This window comes from Oncorhynchus kisutch, linkage group LG6, assembly GCF_002021735.2.
Source record: "Oncorhynchus kisutch isolate 150728-3 linkage group LG6, Okis_V2, whole genome shotgun sequence".
In the NCBI taxonomy this organism is placed as follows: Eukaryota; Metazoa; Chordata; class Actinopteri; order Salmoniformes; family Salmonidae; genus Oncorhynchus; species Oncorhynchus kisutch.
In genome coordinates this window covers 20,969,174-20,987,679 of record NC_034179.2, presented here as the reverse complement: position 1 = coordinate 20,987,679, position 18,506 = coordinate 20,969,174, and the positions used below count along the sequence as shown (strand labels likewise).

General features: G+C 44.1%; 1 protein-coding gene across 2 annotated transcripts in view; it reads right to left on the bottom strand.

Moving 5' to 3' along the window:
* The window catches only part of LOC116374360 (netrin receptor UNC5C-like), a 268,722-nt gene that overhangs the window by 114,370 nt on the left and 135,846 nt on the right, over window positions 1-18,506 (bottom strand). For both annotated transcript variants that reach the window (XM_031826378.1, XM_031826379.1), the window contains exons 2-3: window positions 18,326-18,506; window positions 6,071-6,214 (exon numbers count right to left, since the gene is read on the bottom strand). The exon at window positions 18,326-18,506 is cut by the window's right edge and continues 56 nt beyond it. In XM_031826378.1, the coding sequence (XP_031682238.1) occupies window positions 6,071-6,214; window positions 18,326-18,506 (325 nt within the window). The remainder of the gene's footprint in view (window positions 1-6,070; window positions 6,215-18,325) is intronic.

The following is an 18,506-nucleotide window of genomic DNA, read 5'->3' as shown; positions in this document are numbered from 1 at the left end:
CATCAGACAAAGTTCTATTGACTGTTGACATCTAGTGGAAGGCGTAGGAAGTGAAAACTCATCCATATCTCACTGTAATTTCATTGAGAGCTTGGTTGAAATTATGCCACCCCCAGAAAAAAAACAGGAAGTGGAATTTCTCAGGTTTTTGCCTGCTATATGAGTTGTTTTACTCACAGACATAATTCAAACGGTTTTAGAAACTTCAGAGTGTTTTCCATCCAATACGAACAATATGATGATTATATTAGCAACTGAGACTGAGGAGCTGGCTGTTCACAATGGGCACCTTTTCATCCAAGCTACTCAATACTGCCCCTGCAGCCATAAAAAGATAAACTGTAATGGAACTCTTTTGACTTTTCGTCTGGATTTTGTGCTTGGGCATTGTGTCTTTGGAATAGTGAACTAAACGCGCGAACAAAACGGAGGTATTTGGAGATAAATATGGATGTAATCGAACAAAACACACATTTCTTGTGGAAGTGGGAGTCCTGTGAGTGCATTCCGACAAAGATCAGCAAAGGTAAGTGACGATTTATAATGCTATTTATGACTTTTGTTGACTCCACAATTTGGCGGGTAACTGTATGGCTTGCATTTGTGGCTGAACGCTGTTCTGAGATTATTGAATATTGTGCTTTTGCCGTAAAGCTTTTTTGAAATCTGGCACAGCGGTTGCATTAAGAACAAGTTTATCTTTAATTCTATGTAAAACATGTATCTTTCATCAAAGTTTATGATGAGTAATTATGTTATTTGATGTGGCTCTCTGCAATTTCTCCGGTGGTTTGGAGGCATTTCTGAACATGGCGCCAGTGTAAACTGAGGTTTTTGGATATAAATATGAACTTGATCGAACAAAACATACATGTATTGTGTAACATTGAGTCCTGGGAGTGTCATCTGATGAAGATCGTCAAAGGTCAATGATTAATTTGATCTATATTTCTGCTTTTTGTGACACCTCTCTTTGGTTGGAAAATGGCTGAATGCTTTCTGTGACTCATTGCTGACCTAACATAATGATATGTTCTGCTTTCGCCGAAAAGCCTTTTTGAAATCGGACACTGTGGTTGTATTAACGAGAAGTGTATCTTTAAAATGGTCTAAAATACTTGTATGGTTGAGGAATTTTAATTATGACATTTCTGTTGTTTTGAATTTGGCATGGAGACCTGGGAGTGCCACCATATGAAGATCATCAAAGGTAAGTGATTCCTTTTAATGCTATTTCTGACTTTTGTGACACTCTCCTTGGCTGGAAAATGGCTGTATGGGTTTCTGTGGCTAGGTGCAGACCTAACATAATCGCAAAGTGTGCTTTCTCCGTAAAGCCTTTTTGAAATCTGACACAGCGGTTGCATTAAGAAGAAGTTTATCTTTATTAGTATGTTTAACACTTGTATCGTTTATCAATGTTTATGATGAGTATTTCTGTAATTTGATGTGGCTCTCTGCACTTTCACCGGATGTTTGTTTGAGACAATGCATTTCTGACCATAATGCGCCAATGTAAACTGAGATTTGGATATACATTTTGGATATAAATATGAACTTTATCGAACAAAACATACATGTATTGTGTAACATGAAGTCCTATGAGTGCCATCTGATGAAGATCATCAAATGTTAGTGATTCATTTAATCTCTATTTCTGCTTTTGTGACTCCTCTCTTTAGCTGGAAAATGGCTGTATGGTTTTCTGTGACTAGGTGCTGACCTAACATAATCGCATGGTGTGCTTTCGTCGTAAAGCCTTTTTGAAATCGGACACTGTGGTTGGATTTACAAGAAGTTTATTTTTAAAATAGTGGATAATACTTGTATGTTTGAGGAATTTTAATGATGGGATTTCTGTTGTTTTGAATTTGGAGCCCTGCAATTTCACTGGCTGTTGTCGAGGTGGGACGCTTAGCGTCCCGAACAATCCCAGAGAGGTTAACAGCTTCTACCCCCCAATCCATAAGACTACCGAACAATGAATCAAACGGTCACCCATACTATTTACATTGACCCCCATTTATTTTTTACACTGCTGCTACTTGCTGTTTATTATCTACCCCCTGTATATAGCCTTGTTATTGTAATTTTATTGTGTTACTTGTTATTTTATTTAGTAAATATTTTCATAACAATTTCTTGAACTGCATGGTTGGTTAAGGGCTTGTAAGTAAGCAATTCACTGTAAGGTCTACACTTCTTGTATTCGGCGCATGTGACGAATACAACTTGATTTTGCTGCGGTTAACTAAATGCTGGTGATAAGTATAGCTACGGTTAACTAAATGCTGGTGATGAGTATAGCTGCGGTTAACAAAATTCTGGTGATGAGTATAGCTGCTGTTAACTGAATGCTGGTGATGAGTATAGCTGTTGTTAACTGAATGCTGGTGATGAGTATCACGGCTGTTAACTAAATGCTGGTGATGAGTATAGCTGCTGTTAACTGAGTGCTGGTGATGAGTATAGCTGCTGTTAACTACATTCTGGTGATGAGTAAAGCTGCTGTTAACTAAATGCTGGTGATGAGTATAGCTGCTGTTAACTAAATGCTGGTGTTGAGTATAGCTGCTGTTAACTGAATGCTGGTGATGAGTATAGCTGCTGTTAACTAAATGCTGGTGATGAGTATAGCTGCTGTTAACTGAATGCTGGTGATGAGTATAGCTGCTGTTAACTAAATGCTGGTGATGAGTATAGCTGCTGTTAACCTCTTGAACCTCTGGGGGCAGTATTTCATTTTTGGATGAAAAACGTTCCCGTTTTAAACAAGATATTTTGTCACGAAAAGATGCTCGACTATGCATATAATTGACAGCATTGGAAAGAAAACACTCTGACGTTTCCAAAACTGCAAAGATATTGTCTGTGAGTGCCACAGAACTAATGCTACAGGCGAAACCAAGATGAAATTTCATACAGGAAGTGAGACAGATTTTTGAGGCGCTGTGTTCCAATGTCTCCTTATATGGCTGTGAATGCGCAAGGAATGAGCCTACAATTTCTGTCGTTTCCCCAAGGTGTTTGCAGCATTGTGACGTAATTGTAGGCATATCATTGACCATAAGAGACTACATTTACCAGGTGTCCGCTCGGTGTCCTCCGTCGAAGCTATTGCGTAATCTCCAGGTGCGTGCATGTTTAGATTTTGAACAGAGGAGAAACCAAACTGCCACGAGTGACTTATCATCGAATAGATATGTGAAAAACACCTTGAGGATTGATTCTAAACAACGTTTGCCATGTTTCTGTCGATATTATGGAGTTAATTTGGAAAAAAGTTTGCGTTGTAATGACTGAATTTTCGGGGGGTTTTCTTAGCCAAACGTGATGAACAAAACGGAGCGATTTCTCCTACACAAATAATATTTTTGGAAAAACTGAACATTTGCTATCTAACTGAGAGTCTCCTCATTGAAAACACCCGAAGTTCTTCAAAGGTAAATGATTTTATTTGAATGCTTTTCTTGTTTTTGTGAAAATGTTGCCTGCTGAATGCTAGGCTTAATGCTATGCTAGCTATCAATACTCTTACACAAATGCTTGTGTAGCTATGGTTGAAAAGCATTTTTTGAAAATCTGAGATGACAGTGTTTTAACAAAAGGCTAAGCTTGTGAGCCAATATATTTATTTCATTTCATTTGCGATTTTCATGAATAGTTAACGTTGCGTTATGGTAATGAGCTTGAGGCTATAATTACGCTCCCGGATACGGGATTTCTCGTCGCAACAGGTTAACTAAATGCTGGTGATGAGTATAGCTGCTGTTAACTAAATGCTGATGATGAGTATAGCGGCTGTTAACTAAATGCTGGTGATGAGTATAGCTGTTGTTAACTGAGTGCTGGTGATGAGTATAGCTGCTGTTAACTACATTCTGGTGATGAGTAAAGCTGCTGTTGACTACATTCTGGTGATGAGTAAAGCTGCTGTTAACTACATTCTGGTGATGAGTAAAGCTGCTGTTGACTACATTCTGGTGATGAGTAAAGCTGCTGTTAACTACATTCTGGTGATGAGTAAAGCTGCTGTTGACTGAATGCTGGTGATGAGTATAGCTGCTATTAAGTGAGTGCTGGTGATGAGTTTAGATGCGTTAAGTGTGTGCTGGTGATGAGTATAGCTGCTGTTAAGTGAATGCTGGTGATGAGTATAGCTGCTGTTAAGTGAGTGCTGGTGATGAGTATAGCTGCTGTTAACTAAATGCTGGTGATGAGTATAGCTGCTGTTCAGTGAGTGCTGGTGATGAGTATAGCTGCTGTTAAGTGAATGCTGGTGATGAGTATAGCTGCTGTTAAGTGAGTGCTGGTGATGAGTAGTAACAGAGGCATGAACACAGCACTTTCTCAGATGTCTAGTGAGTCATCCTAACAGGGTCTCTGAAAGGCCAATGGAGAAGTGACGCATCGTGGCCGCCCCTCTGACACCCATCGAAATGCATTTACTAAACACAGAGGGCGGCCATCACAGCAGTAATACTCATACCAGACAGACGATTTGGTACATTAACTGTAAAAAAGACAAGGCAATGTTTACACGACCCCTGTCAAACAGCCCCTAATTTACCACTTATTTGCAGGTATACCCCTTTTATACATATCAGTGGGTAACTGGCAAACTGGGAGGGGTGGGGGTTGGTGGGTGTTGTTAAAACATGGGGGGTGTTTGCAGTTCAAATTAGAAAGGTGTTAAACAATGGAACAGTTAATGAATTTACCTGTAAAAAAAAACTGAGAACCATTCACACAAATCCAATACCTGTATTTTGGTTACAGGTTCTGTGAAAATGCAGGAATCATGACTACTGTAGGTCTTTAGTATCATTTTATCTCTACTCCTTTCAGATTTATGAAAAGGCTGGTATAAAAATGTATGCATGGTAAATTAGTGGGATTTTGGTCTGTGTATGAAAGGGATATAAGTGTCCCAGAGACCTCTGTCACTCTATTGGAGAAAGAGAGAGACTGGACACAACATGGCTTGAAGTCAGAAATGCATAAGGTCCATACAAATACCGATGATTGCAGAAGAGCCATGGCTCAGTGATAAAGATAAAGCAGAAAAACAGTCAGAGTTCAGTACATTTTGGGGCATTTTAGTGTACTCTTTTTTGTTGTTGTTGTTGTGATCACTCAACAACTGAAAGACATAAAACTACTCTATTTCGTCTCGGTCAGAGTTTCCGACTCCCTTCACGTTTTGATTGGCATGTCCTCTGGGTCACGTTAAACTGATTTAAGCGCAAGGGGAGAAATAAATGTGTTGTTACTGGAAAACATGTTGGTATTTGGTATACTGACCCGTAGAATTACTAACATAAGAAAATGGCATTTGAGGACCACCAACAAATAACCGGAAATGTTGGTATAAACATATCCTTGTGCTGTGTGTATACAGCACTCCCTGTCTCTGCTCAGTTCCTCCTAGTTTATACACAATGAAAGTGGAGTCTATGGGCTGTTTTACCCACCCACGCTCAAAAGAACACGTAACTGCCATTAGTTATGAGAGCCTTTTCTTGACTGCCTGTACAACTGGCAGATACAGATCAACCTGGAAAGAGTCACTCTCGGTGACTCTTTGACTGTGAGGACAGGGATTGGGAGTGGGTGGGGACAGGGATGAGGACAGGATGGGGAATGGGATGGGGACAGAGATGGGGACAGGTACGGAGACTGGGATAGGGTCTGGGATGGGGACAGGGGTGGAGACTGGGATAGAGTCGTGGACAGGGATGGAGACTGGGATGGGGTCTGGGATGGAGACTGGAATGGGGTCTGGGATGGAGACAGGGATAGGGTATGGGATGGAGACAGGGATGGGGACAGGGATGGAGACTGGGATGGGGTCTGGGATGGGGACAGGGATGGGGACAGGGATGGAGACTGGGATGGGGTCTGGGATGGGGACAGGGATGGCGACAGGGATGGCGACAGGGATGGAGCCTGGGATGGATGAAGACAGGAATAGGGACAGGGATGGGGACAGGATGGGGACAGGATGGGGAAAGGAATGAGGACAGGGTTGAGGGGACTCAATAGTGACAGGGTAGAGGGTGTTACTCACACGCGATGAGGACGTGTGCCTTGCGACTCTTGGTGGTCCCTGCAGAGCTCCAGGCAACACACTGACACCAGAAGTCCTCTGGTCCAAACAGCTCCTCTACTTGCTGCCGTGTGATCTCAATACTGGCCTCTCGCACCACCAATCCTGCGGAGTGGAGAGAGAAGAAAGTCAGTATACAGGCTCAGAACCAACACTAGCCTTGGGTAGAGAGACGGGACATTCAAAACACAGAGCCTGTAGTGTATCTGTATCTAAACAAACACACATATAGGACAGAGAAAGGGGGATACCTAGTCAGTTGTACAACTGAATGCATTCAACTGCATTCAACATTCAATACACCCATTCAAAATCTGGCAAAACCACACACACAGCTCTTCACACTTTAATACATAAATTTAATCAATTGTATCGCATCTTTAAATCAGTCTACTAACTACCCTGTCCAAAAAGGGTATTTCTCGAGGCTGTTTGGCAATGGGTCTCCCTGTGTGCTTAGTGCTGGGTGTGTGTGTTCTGTGTGTGCTAGCTTGGCCCAGATTGCGGTGAGGTGCTGTGGGATTGAGTTGTTGAGGTCCGGGGCTGTGCATGGGACTGTGGGGGAGGAAGCCTAGCAGCCTCATCAGTGTCATGGCTAACACAATCCTGTCTTCTAACTCCTCTGATTACTGCTCATCTGGGTGCCAGAGCCCAAACAAACAAATCAGCCCTGAAACAAACCCCTCTACCCACAGCACAGCTGCCCCTCCAGCTCAGATTACAGAAATAATGCTGTGTGTACCGTGTGTGTGCGTGTGTGTGTGTGTGTGTGTGTGTGTGTGTGTGTGTGTGTGTGTGTGTGTGTGTGTGTGTGTGTGTGTGTGTGTGTGTATGTGTGTGTGTGTGTGTGTGTGTGTGTGTGTGTGTGTGTGTGTGTGTGTGTGTGTGTGTGTGTGTGCGTGTGCGCGTGCGTGCATATGTGTGCGTACGTCCATGGCCGTGCATGTGTGAGTGCGTGCGTGCGTGTGTGTGTACAGCTGGGTGTGCCAGGCTGCTTGGCACTGAGTATCATGGATGCTTCTTTGGTTTCTCAGCCCCTCCTCATCTTATCTTCTAATGTATTACTGAGAGGATTAGACAGTATGGAGGTGGAGGATCTGACAGTTCTCTCTCTGACAGGAGAAACAGCACACACATTCAATACACAGCAATCTAATCCAATGAGAGTATAAAGATGAGCCCTATGGCAACATCATGTACCATAAATCACAAACAATGCAGTTGTCACTCTGCAGTAGAAACTTTAGCTAACAAAACTATTGATCCCCACAGTATTGGGAGGAGGGAGAGAGAAAGGCAGAGAGAGAGAGAGAGAGAGAAGAGAGACATAGTGAGATAGAGATAGAGATATACCCGCTATCAAAATCCAGAAAAGAGACGTTAAATTCTATAACCACTTAAAAGGAAGCGATTCCCAAACCTTCCACAACAAAGCAGAGAGATGAACCTGGAGAACAGTACTTGCCCTAAGCAAGCTGGTCCTGCGGCTCTGTTCACAAACATAAACACAAACAGACCTCACAGAGCCCCAGGACAGCAACACAATTAGACACAACCAAATCATGAGAAAAAATATATATAATTACTTGACACATTGGAAATAATTTACAAAAAAAAACTGAGCAAACTAGAATGCTATTTGGCCCTAAACAGAGAGTACACAGTGGCAGAATACCTCACCACTGTGACTGACCGAAACTTAAGGAAAGCTTTGACTATGTACAGACTCAGTGAACATAGCCTTGCTATTGAGAAAGGCCGCCGTAGGCAGACCTGGCTCTCAAGAGAAGACAGGCTATGTACACAATGCCCACAAAATGAGGTGGAAACTGAGCTGAACTTCCTAACCTCCTGCCAAATGTATGACCATATTAGAGAAACATATTTCCCTCAGATTACACAGATCCACAAAGAATTCAAAAACAAACCCAATATCTACTGGGTGAAATACCACAGTGTGCCATCATAGCAGCAAGATGTGTGACGTGTTGTCACGAAAAAAGGGCAATCAGTGAAGAACACCCTTGTAAATACAACCCAGATTTAAGTTTATTTATTTTCCCTTTTGTACTTTAACTATTTGCAAATAATATGACATTTGAAGTGTCTTTATTCTTTTGTAACTTTTATGAGTGTAATGTTTACTGTAAAAATGTTTTATTGTTTATTTCACTTCTGTTTATTATCTATTTCACCTGCTTTGGCAATGTAAACATGTTTCCCATGCCAATAAAGCCCTTAAATTGAATTGAATTGAGAGAGAGAGAGACAGAGAGAGAGAGAGAGAGAGAGAGAGAGAGAGAGAGAGAGAGAGAGAGAGAGAGAGAGAGAGAGAGAGAGAGAGAGAGAGAGAGGGAGGGAGCATTTGTACTTTAACCATTTGCACATCGTTACAACACTGTATATAGACATGATATGACATTTGCAATGTCTTTATTCTTTTGGAACTTCTGTGATTGTATTGTTTACTGTTCATTTTATAGTTTATTTCACTTTTGTATATTATCTACTTTACTTGCTTTGGCAATGTTAACATCTATCTCTTTGTCTCTCTCTCTCTCTCCATGCCAATAAAAGCCCCTTGAATATAATTGAATTGAATTGAGAGAGAGAGAGAGAGAGAGAGAGAGAGAGAGAGAGAGAAAGAGAGTCGTGATAAGGTGGGGGCAGAGACAGCAGACTGAGCCAGAGAGTCACTCTATAATCTCCATGCAAACTGGATGAGTGTTCTTCTGCCTCCTCTCCTCCTCCTGCTCCCATTTCTCCTTTTGCCTCACCTCATACATGCCCTCTATAGCCAGCTCCTTCAAAATCCCTCTTCTCCTAAAAAACTACTTGAGCTGAAAGGTTCCAGCCAACACTCACCTGAATTAGGTTAGAGACTAGAGGAGTGTAAGGGTGGTCATGTGATATATAGATGGTTGGTGGTAGAGGGTCTTATCCCATATGATAATGACACTATTTCCCCATACACTGCCATCTACTGCTGTAGAAATCTGCTTCTCCTCCCTACATGTACTCTCTTCATGAGGAGGAGGAGAGAGGAGAGAGAGTGGAGAGAGGAGAGAGAGTAGGGGAAACACATGGCTGATTCCTTCAGGTTCAGGAGCTTTACACAGTCTGTTTATACAGACAAACAGACACTAAGCACACTGATGTCCTACACAGCAGCTTAGAACTCATACAACATTTACATGTGGACCGACAGGCAGTGAGAGAGAGACTAGCTACTGCCATCCTAGCTACTAGCTACTGACAGCAACAAGAGTGTGTGTACGTGTGCATACGTTTGGGTGTGTTTGTGACTTCTTGAGCGTCTGTGTGTGTGTACGTGCACACGTCTGTGTGTCTGCATGTGTGTATATGAGTGTGTATGAGCCTTTTTGCGTGTGTGTGTGCGTGTGTGTGTGTGTGTGTTTGTGTGTGTGTGTGTGTCTGCGTTTGTGAGTGAGAGAGAGAGCACGCTACATAGATGAAGAGAGATGGGTTAAGGGTAGTCATGAAGTTGGGAGAATATCACAAAGAGTAGTATAGTGAAAATCAATAGGCGTAATAATAAAAAGGGCCCGCATTCTCTTTGGGCGTGCCAGAATTAGTCATTTATTCTGCTCACTCACTCTGTTTAAGAACCCGCTGCCTGACTCTGAGACTCTGAGGAAGGCTTTAGTCTCTTAGCCTGGTCTCATAGACAAGACATAACATAGTAAATTAAATCTGGGACAATCAAATTAGTATGATATGTTATGTTTGGTATGGTTACCAAACATAACAGGAGGATGGTTGGGCGTATAATGAAAGGAGGGTGATGGGGCGTATAATGAAAGGAGGGTGGTTGAGCGTATAATTAAAGGAGGGTGGTTGGGCGTATAATGAAAGGAGGGTGGTTGGGCGTATAATGAAAGGAGGGTGGTTGGGCGTATAATGAAAGGAGGGTGGTTGGGCGTATAATGAAAGGAGGGTGGTTGAGCGTATAATGAAAGGAGGGTGGTTGGGCGTATAATGAAAGGAGGGTGATGGGGCGTATAATGAAAGGAGGGTGGTTGAGCGTATAATGAAAGGAGGGTGATGGGGCGTATAATGAAAGGAGGGTGATGGGGCGTATAATGAAAGGAGGGTGGTTGGGCTTATAATGAAAGGAGGGTGGTTGGCGTATAATGAAAGGAGGGTGTTGGGCGTATAATGAAAGGAGGGTGGTTAGGCGTATAATGAAAGGAGGGTGGTTGAGCGTATAATGAAAGGAGGATGATGGGCATATAATGAAAGGAGGGTGATGGGGCATATAATGAAAGGAGGGTGATGGGGCGTATAATGAAAGGAGGGTGGTTGAGCGTATAATGAAAGGAGGGTGGTTGGGCGTATAATGAAAGGAGGGTGATGGGGCGTATAATGAAAGGAGGGTGGTTGGGCATATAATGAAAGGAGGGTGATGGGGCGTAAAATGAAAGGAGGGTGGTTGAGCGTATAATGAAAGGAGGGTGGTTGAGCGTATAATGAAAGGAGGGTGATGGGGCATATAATGAAAGGAGGGTGGTTGGGCATATAATGAAAGGAGGGTGGTTGAGCGTATAATGAAAGGAGGGTGATTGGGCGTATAATGAAAGGAGGGTAGTTGGGCGTATAATGAAAGGAGGGTGGTTGAGCGTATAATGAAAGGAGGGTGGTTGAGCTTATAATGAAAGGAGGGTGGTTGAGCGTATAATGAAAGGAGGGTGATGGGGCGTATAATGAAAGGAGGGTGGTTGGGCGTATAATGAAAGGAGGGTGGTTGAGCGTATAATGAAAGGAGGGTGGTTGGGCGTATAATGAAAGGACGGTGGTTGAGCGTATAATGTAAGGAGGGTGATGGGGCATATAATGAAAGGAGGGTGATGGGGCATATAATGAAAGGAGGGTGGTTGAGCGTATAATGAAAGGAGGGTGATAGGGCGTATAATGAAAGGAGGGTGGTTGGCGTATAATGAAAGGAGGGTGGTTGGGCGTATAATGAAAGGAGGGTGGTTGGGCGTATAATGAAAGGAGGGTGATGGGGCGTATAATGAAAGGAGGGTGATGGGGCGTATAATGAAAGGAGGGTGGTTGGGCATATAATGAAAGGAGGGTGGTTGGGCGTATAATGAAAGGAGGGTGGTTGAGCGTATAATGAAAGGAGGGTGATTGGGCGTATAATGAAAGGAGGGTAGTTGGGCGTATAATGAAAGGAGGGTGGTTGAGCGTATAATGAAAGGAGGGTGGTTGAGCGTATAATGAAAGGAGGGTGGTTGGGCGTATAATGAAAGGAGGGTGGTTGGGCGTATAATGAAAGGAGGGTGGTTGGGCGTATAATGAAAGGAGGGTGGTTGGGCGTATAATGATAGGAGGGTGGTTGGGCATATAATGAAAGGAGGGTGGTTGGGCGTATAACGCGAACATGTATCAACCCAAAGTTGTGTGTTCGCATCTCATCACGAACAACTTTAGCATTTGAGCTACTTAGCAACTTTTCAACGACTTACTACTTTTTAGCTACTTAGCATGTTAGCTAACCCTTCCCCTAAACCTACTTTACATAGCACTATGGGAAATACATATTGTACATTTTGTATTTTCATACCATATTGTACATTTTGTAAATTGATAACATATCATACGAATTGTAATTCGGAACATATCATATGAAATGGATGATGGACACCCACAAATGAATACATACCATACGAAACGTAACATATCATACTAAATGGAGTATATCGGATTTATGTACAGAATAATCCAAAACGCTCTGAGACCAGGTTGACTATCTACATAGCACAAGCAGCAGGCAGGCTGATCAAGCATGTCATCCACATGTCATCCAGCTTGATCCCAGGAACAGTAGTTGCTGCTTTTGCAACAGCTAATGGGGATCCTAATAAAATAACAAATAACAAATGTTCATATTCAGACTGGACCAATCTCTACTGCAATCATCTTGACTAGTTAATACGATGAGGAAAACATGTACTGTATTCACACTCCCAACAATATAGGATGCCAGCTAATGATTGTTCTGTAGAATTCTGGGACTTCAAACAAAAGGTGGCTGCTTATCTTTGTGAATCAATGTGATCGTTACAGGGACTTTATGTCTCATCAGAGGGGACTGAGGTCAGAACGTGACATCATGCCCTGACATCATGCATTCGCTCAACTAGAACTATTACTAATATTTACTCTGTCAAATATGAGATTGTTTCATTACAGTTCTGACTACACACATGGAGGGGCTGAAATATACTTCTGGGATCATAACTCATGCAAACGAACCCCTCCTTACTGATGCCATTATAGTGATCAGTGATCTGAGATGTCACCATCCCATCTCACAACCACTCACTGTCCATTTGTATGATACAAAATTATTTTCCAATCTGTCCCATTAAACGATAGCTGGTGTGGTGCTCTGAGTCTGGATGGACCCATTGGAGATGATTCATTATTAAAGCAATCATTAGCACTGGCTAGCGTTAGCTCCTTTTATTGATCAGTCACTGACGAGCAGGCTGCTAGAACAGCAGTCACTGAGGGGGGAGGAGGGGAGGATGGGGTAAGTAAGTACCCTGATTATCTGCCGCCCAAATGAAGAGCACCACTCCTGCTTGATGTTACCAGACATAACTCTTACAGGATGGATGGTGAGCTGTCTGTCTCCAGTGTGTCTTACACTGCTACTCTGCTCATACATATAATTAACTCTGGGCTCATTTGTTCAAATCAATGGCTACAGGTCACTGGAGCCTAGAGCTAGATATCAGCGTGGGTCCAGCTCTCAGCACTAGGCATCTAATGGGTTATCATTTTGACCATCTGCATACAGTAGGTGTTCCTACCTTATGCAAACATAGGTAGCTACAGTTTTTATTAGATCAAAATAATAAAAGTTAGTCTGGGTCTTTGAAAAGCACTATTCAAAATACTATAATATCCTGATCTAAATGTATCAATCAAACTCAAATCCGAGCACGATGGAAATCATATTTGGTAACGATGAAAAAACTCTCTGCCAGCGTTTGAGAGGTGAGATCAATGGTGCACGTCTAACGTGGGTGTTCCTCTAGTGAGGCAGCACTGCATGACTTCTAAAGCAGGGCCATGGTAGAGCACAGCACTAATGATGCTGTTCCTCAGCCTGGGTAGGAAGGAGAGGCAGGAGATGCAGCAACCCACTAGTCTCTCTGTTTCTATTTCTGCACTCTGATACAATGATACATATACAGGAGATACAGACAGAGGTAGAGAGGCTTTGGCTGGAGCCTGCTGTCTGATTGACAACACAACATGCCCTGCTTCCCCTTCAATCTCTCCTTCACTTGTCTCACCCTCTCGATATCTTGCTCTCTCCTGCTTTCTATTTCTCTCCATCTCTCTCTCTAAATGTATTTTCAATTTCAATTGAAGGGTTTTATTGGCATGGAAAATATATGTTAACATTGCCAAAGAGTAGCCCTCTCCATCATCTCTCTCTCTCTCTCTCTCTCTCTCTCTCTCTCTCTCTCTCTCTCTCTCTCTCTCTCTCTCTCTCTCTCTCTCTCTCTCTGTCTCTCTGTCTCTCTGTCTCTCTGTCTCTCTCTCTCTGTCTGTCTGTGAGAGCTGTGTCATGACAAATTGGGCATCAGATAATATTTCCTGCAGAAGTTCCAGCAGTTCCAGTATTGACCAGGGCCTCATGGCCAGCCTCTCCTCTTTCTGGGCTCCTCTTCTGTCAATCTGGGGAAATCAGAGACGACTGGAGTGGGCTGAGAGTGTGAGAGACAGAGAGAGAGAGAGAGAGAATGAGAGAGAGTCTGCATAGCCTGTGGGCTTCAGTGCGGGGAGTGTGATTTGTGTATGTGTGGGTGCGCGTGTGTATGGTTGAATGAGTGTGGGTAGCCTCTGGGGCTGGGTTTGTGGAGCGTGGTGTGGGTATGCTGTGTGGGTTGGTTTGCTTGTAGATGTTTTTAGCAAATACGATTTCTGACATGATGGCAAGGGGGGTACCACTGCTAACCTCTTCTTTTTAACCTCTTCTCTTCTAATGTCAACACTGCAAAACACTTCTTCACAGTCTTCATAACAGTTCAAGTACAACCCCATGTCAAAATGAAAAGATAATGGATGTTTGAAGTTCTCTGACTGTTTTCATATCTGCTCTGGTATACAGTGGGGAGAACAAGTATTTGATACACTGCCGATTTTGCAGGTTTTCCTACTTACAAAGCATGTAGAGGTCTGTAATTTGTATCATAGGTACACTTCAACTGTGAGAGACAGAATCTAAAACAGAAATCACATTGTATGATTTTTAAGTAATTAATTTGCATTTTATTGCATGACACAAGTATTTGATCACCTACCAACCAGTAAGAATTCCGGCTCTCACAGACCTGTTAGTTTTTCTTTAAGAATCCCTCCTGTTCTCCACTCATTACCTGTATTAACTGCACCTGCACCAGAGAGCTGTGTAAGGACATCAGGGATAAAATTGTAGACCTGCACAAGGCTGGGATGGGCTACAGGACAATAGGCAAGCAGCTTGGTGAGAAGGCAACAACTGTTGGCGCAATTATTAGAAAATGGAAGAAGTTCAAGATGACGGTCAATCACCCTCGGTCTGGGGCTCCATGCAAGATCTCACCTCGTGAGGCATCAATGATCATGAGGAAGGTGAGGGATCAGCCCAGAACTACACGGCAGGACCTGATCAATGACCTGAAGAGAGCTGGGATCACAGTCTCAAAGAAAACCATTAGTAACACACTACGCCGTCATGGATTAAAATACTGCAGTGCACGCAAGATCCCCCTGCTCAAGCCAGCGCATGTCCAGCCCCGTCTGATGTTTGCAATGACCCTCTGGATGATCCAGAGGAGGAATGGGAGAAGGTCATGTGGTCTGATGAGACAAAAATAGAGCTTTTAGGTCTAAACTCCACTCGCCGTGTTTGGAGGAAAAAGAAGGATGAGTACAACCCCAAAACACCATCACAACTGTGAAGCATGGAGCTGGAAACATTATTCTTCGGGGATGCTTTTCTGCAAAGGGGACAGGACGACTGCACCGTATTGAGGGGAGGATGGATGGGGCCATGTATCGCGAGATCTTGGCCAACAACCTCCTTCCCTCAGTAAGAGCATTGAAGATGGGTCGTGGCTGGGTATTCCAGCATGACAACGATCCGAAACACACAGCCAGGGCAACTAAGGAGTGGCTCCGTAAGAAGCATCTCAAGGTCCTGGAGTGGCCTAGCCAGTCTCCAGACCTGAACCCAATAGAAAATCTTTGCAGGGAGCTGAAAGTCCGTATTGCCCAGCGACAGCCCCGAAACCTGAAGGATCTGGAGAAGGTCTGTATGGAGGAGTGGCCCAAAATCCCTGCTGCAGTGTGTGCAAACCTGGTCAAGAACTACAGGAAACATGTAATTGCAAACAAATATTCTGTACCAAATATTAAGTTCTGCTTTTCTGATGTATCAAATACTTATGTCATGCAATAAAATGCAAATGAATTACTTAAAAATCATACAATGTGATTTTCTGGATTTTTGTTTTAGATTCCGTCTCTCACAGTTGAAGTGTACCTATGATAAAATGACAGACCTCTACATGCTTTGTAAGTAGGAAAACCTGCAAAATCGGCAGTGTGTCAAATACTTGTTCTCCCCACTGTGTATACACTGAGTGAACAAAAACTGATCTTTCCATGACATAGACTGACCAGGTGAAAGCTATGATCCCTTATTGATGTCACCTGTTAAATCCACTTCAATCAGTGTAGATGAAGGGGAGCAGACAAGTTAAAGAATGAATTTTAAGCCTTGAGACATGGAGTGTGTGTGTGTGTGTGTGTGTGTGTGTGTGTGTGTGTGTGTGTGTGTGTGTGTGTGTGTGTGTGTGTGTGTGTGTGTGTGTGTGTGTGTGTGTGTGTGTGTGTGTGTGCCATTCAGAGGGTGAATGGGCAAGATCAAATATTTAAGTGCCTTTGAACGGGGTATGGTATAGATGCCAGCTACACCAGTTTGAGTGTGTCAAGAACTGCAATGGGTTTTTCACTCTCAATAGTTGCCCGTGTGTATCAAGAATGGTCCACCACCCAAAGGACATCCAACTTGACACAACTGTGGAAAGCATTGGAGTCGACATGGACAAGCATCCCTGTGAAACAAGTTTGACACCTTGAACTGAGGCTGCTCTGAGGAGAAAAGGGGGTGCAACTAAATATCAGGAAGGTGTTCCTAATGTTTTGATCAGTCAGTGTGTATAGTATCTGTGTGTGTGTGTGTTGCTCTGTTTGGAACATGTTGAAGTATGTTCCACCCTGATGTCTGTTTATTTAAAGAAAGTATGCATGTGAGAGGGGGAATTGAGAGAGTCTGTGCACATATGTGATTATGCGTATGTGGGTGTGTGCAGGGATGTGTGTGTGTGTGTGCCTGTGGGTGCAGGGATGTGTGTATGTGTGCCAGTGGGTGCAGGGATGTGTGTGTGTGTGTATTCCAGTGAGTGCAGCGATGTGTGTGTGTCTCTGAGCACCGGGTTTAAAGAGGGTAAATGCTGTGTGATTGCTACCTGTGGGCTACAAAAAGAAGTCAATTTCCCCCTTTGGCAGCTGAATACAGCCAATCAGCCGAATGGTGCTGTGTGTAATGTCTGTGGAGCCCAGAGGAGCAGGCTTTAGTCAGAAACAGCCTCAGCCCCTCCACTCTGGGATTCACCATTCAACCTCTACATGAGTGGGGGCTAAACACACCACACACCTGCACACATCCAAACATACTGTATGCACGTACATGCAAGCACACACAAGTGTAAGCAGAAAGGACTGAAAAACAGAGAAAGAGATGGAGAATGGACGTCTGCCTTGGTAAGCAGAAGGTCCAGTCTCTTTCTGTTGGACTATCTACAGGCCAGGACTGTCTACTGTGCTCACTGGGTCTGAAGTCCTTCACCAGGGTGTGTGTATGAACATATCTGACTGCTGCTATGACTTGGTTTCTGAGAGTTGGGGTGGGGGTGAGGGTGGTGTTGAGGGTGGGGGTGGGGATGAGGGTGGGGATGAGGGTGGGGATGAGGGTGAGGGTGGGGTTGGGGATGAGGGTGGGGAAGAGAGTTGGGGTGGGGGTGAGGGTGGGGGTGAGGGTGGGAGTGGGGGTGGGGATGAGGGTGGGGGTGAGGGTGGGAGTGAGGGTGGGGGTGAGGGTGGGGATGAGGGTGGCGATGAGGGTGGGGGTGAGGGTGGGGATGAGGGTGGGGATGAGGGTGGGGGTGGGGGTGGGGATGAGAGTTGGGGTGGAGGTGAGGGTGGGGGTGAGAGTGGGGATGAGAGTTGAGATGTGGATGAGAGTGTGGATGAGAGTTGGGGTGGGGGTGGGAATGAGGGTGTGGGTTCAGGGTGGGGGTGGGGATGGGGATGAGGGTGGGGGTGAGAGTTGGGGTGGGGATGAGAGTTGGGGTGGGGGTGAGGGTGGGGGTGGGGGTGGGGGTGAGAGTTTGGGTGGGGATGAGAGTTGGGGTGGGGGTGAGGGTGAGGATGAGGGTGTGGAGGACTTGCGTCAGACATAAGGGTTTAGCATCAAATATCATTCACTCACACTGATAATGACTGATGTAAAGAGAAACAGTAGGAGAGAAGAAGAGTGCGATAGAAGAAAAGGGAATTGAGAGAGAAGATAAGGACAGAGAGAGATAAAGAGAGAGAGAAAGAGAGTAGTGTCTGAAGGAGAACAGTATGCCTCTGTCTGTGTTGTGTCTCAGTCTTAATGATGTCCAGTTTCAACTCTTTCAGACAGAGCCTCTGCAGTGACAGACTAGTATTGGTGCAGCCCTGTGTTAAAATATCTCTTTCAGTTTAACAAGACTGTCGCTATGCTACAAAAATCCTATTCTCATTAACCGTGTGTGTGTGGATGTGTATGTGTCAGCGTGTGCGTGTGTGTGTGTTCTAGGGGTGTGGTAAAGGGCATAGTAAAGTTTTCACTGAATAATTCATTGCCTTGATTTTCTGACTGAACTGCGTAGCTGAAGGGTGAGTCTGGGTCTGTTTGTCTCAGTGTCTGTGCTGTCTGTTCGACCTCAACCATGTTGATCTCTTTTGTTCATGTTTAAAGGTTTGGTCCATGTTGATCATTAAATGCACTCCAGGGTTGATAAAATGTTGTCCACAGGACACACCACAACCAGATACAGTGCATATGAGAAAAACATTCACACGGGTAGTTTTACTGACCCGAGTTCTCGTCCACCCTCTCCTCTACAGTGTGTTCTTTCTGGTGGACCCACTCGCTGTTGCATTTGAAGTAGATCTGAGTGGCGGGCGTGGCCTTGCAGTAGAGATTGACAGGTTTGTTCTTGACGATGTACGCCTCCTCGGGCTCCATCAGGAACACTGGGAGGGGCTCCGGAGGGTC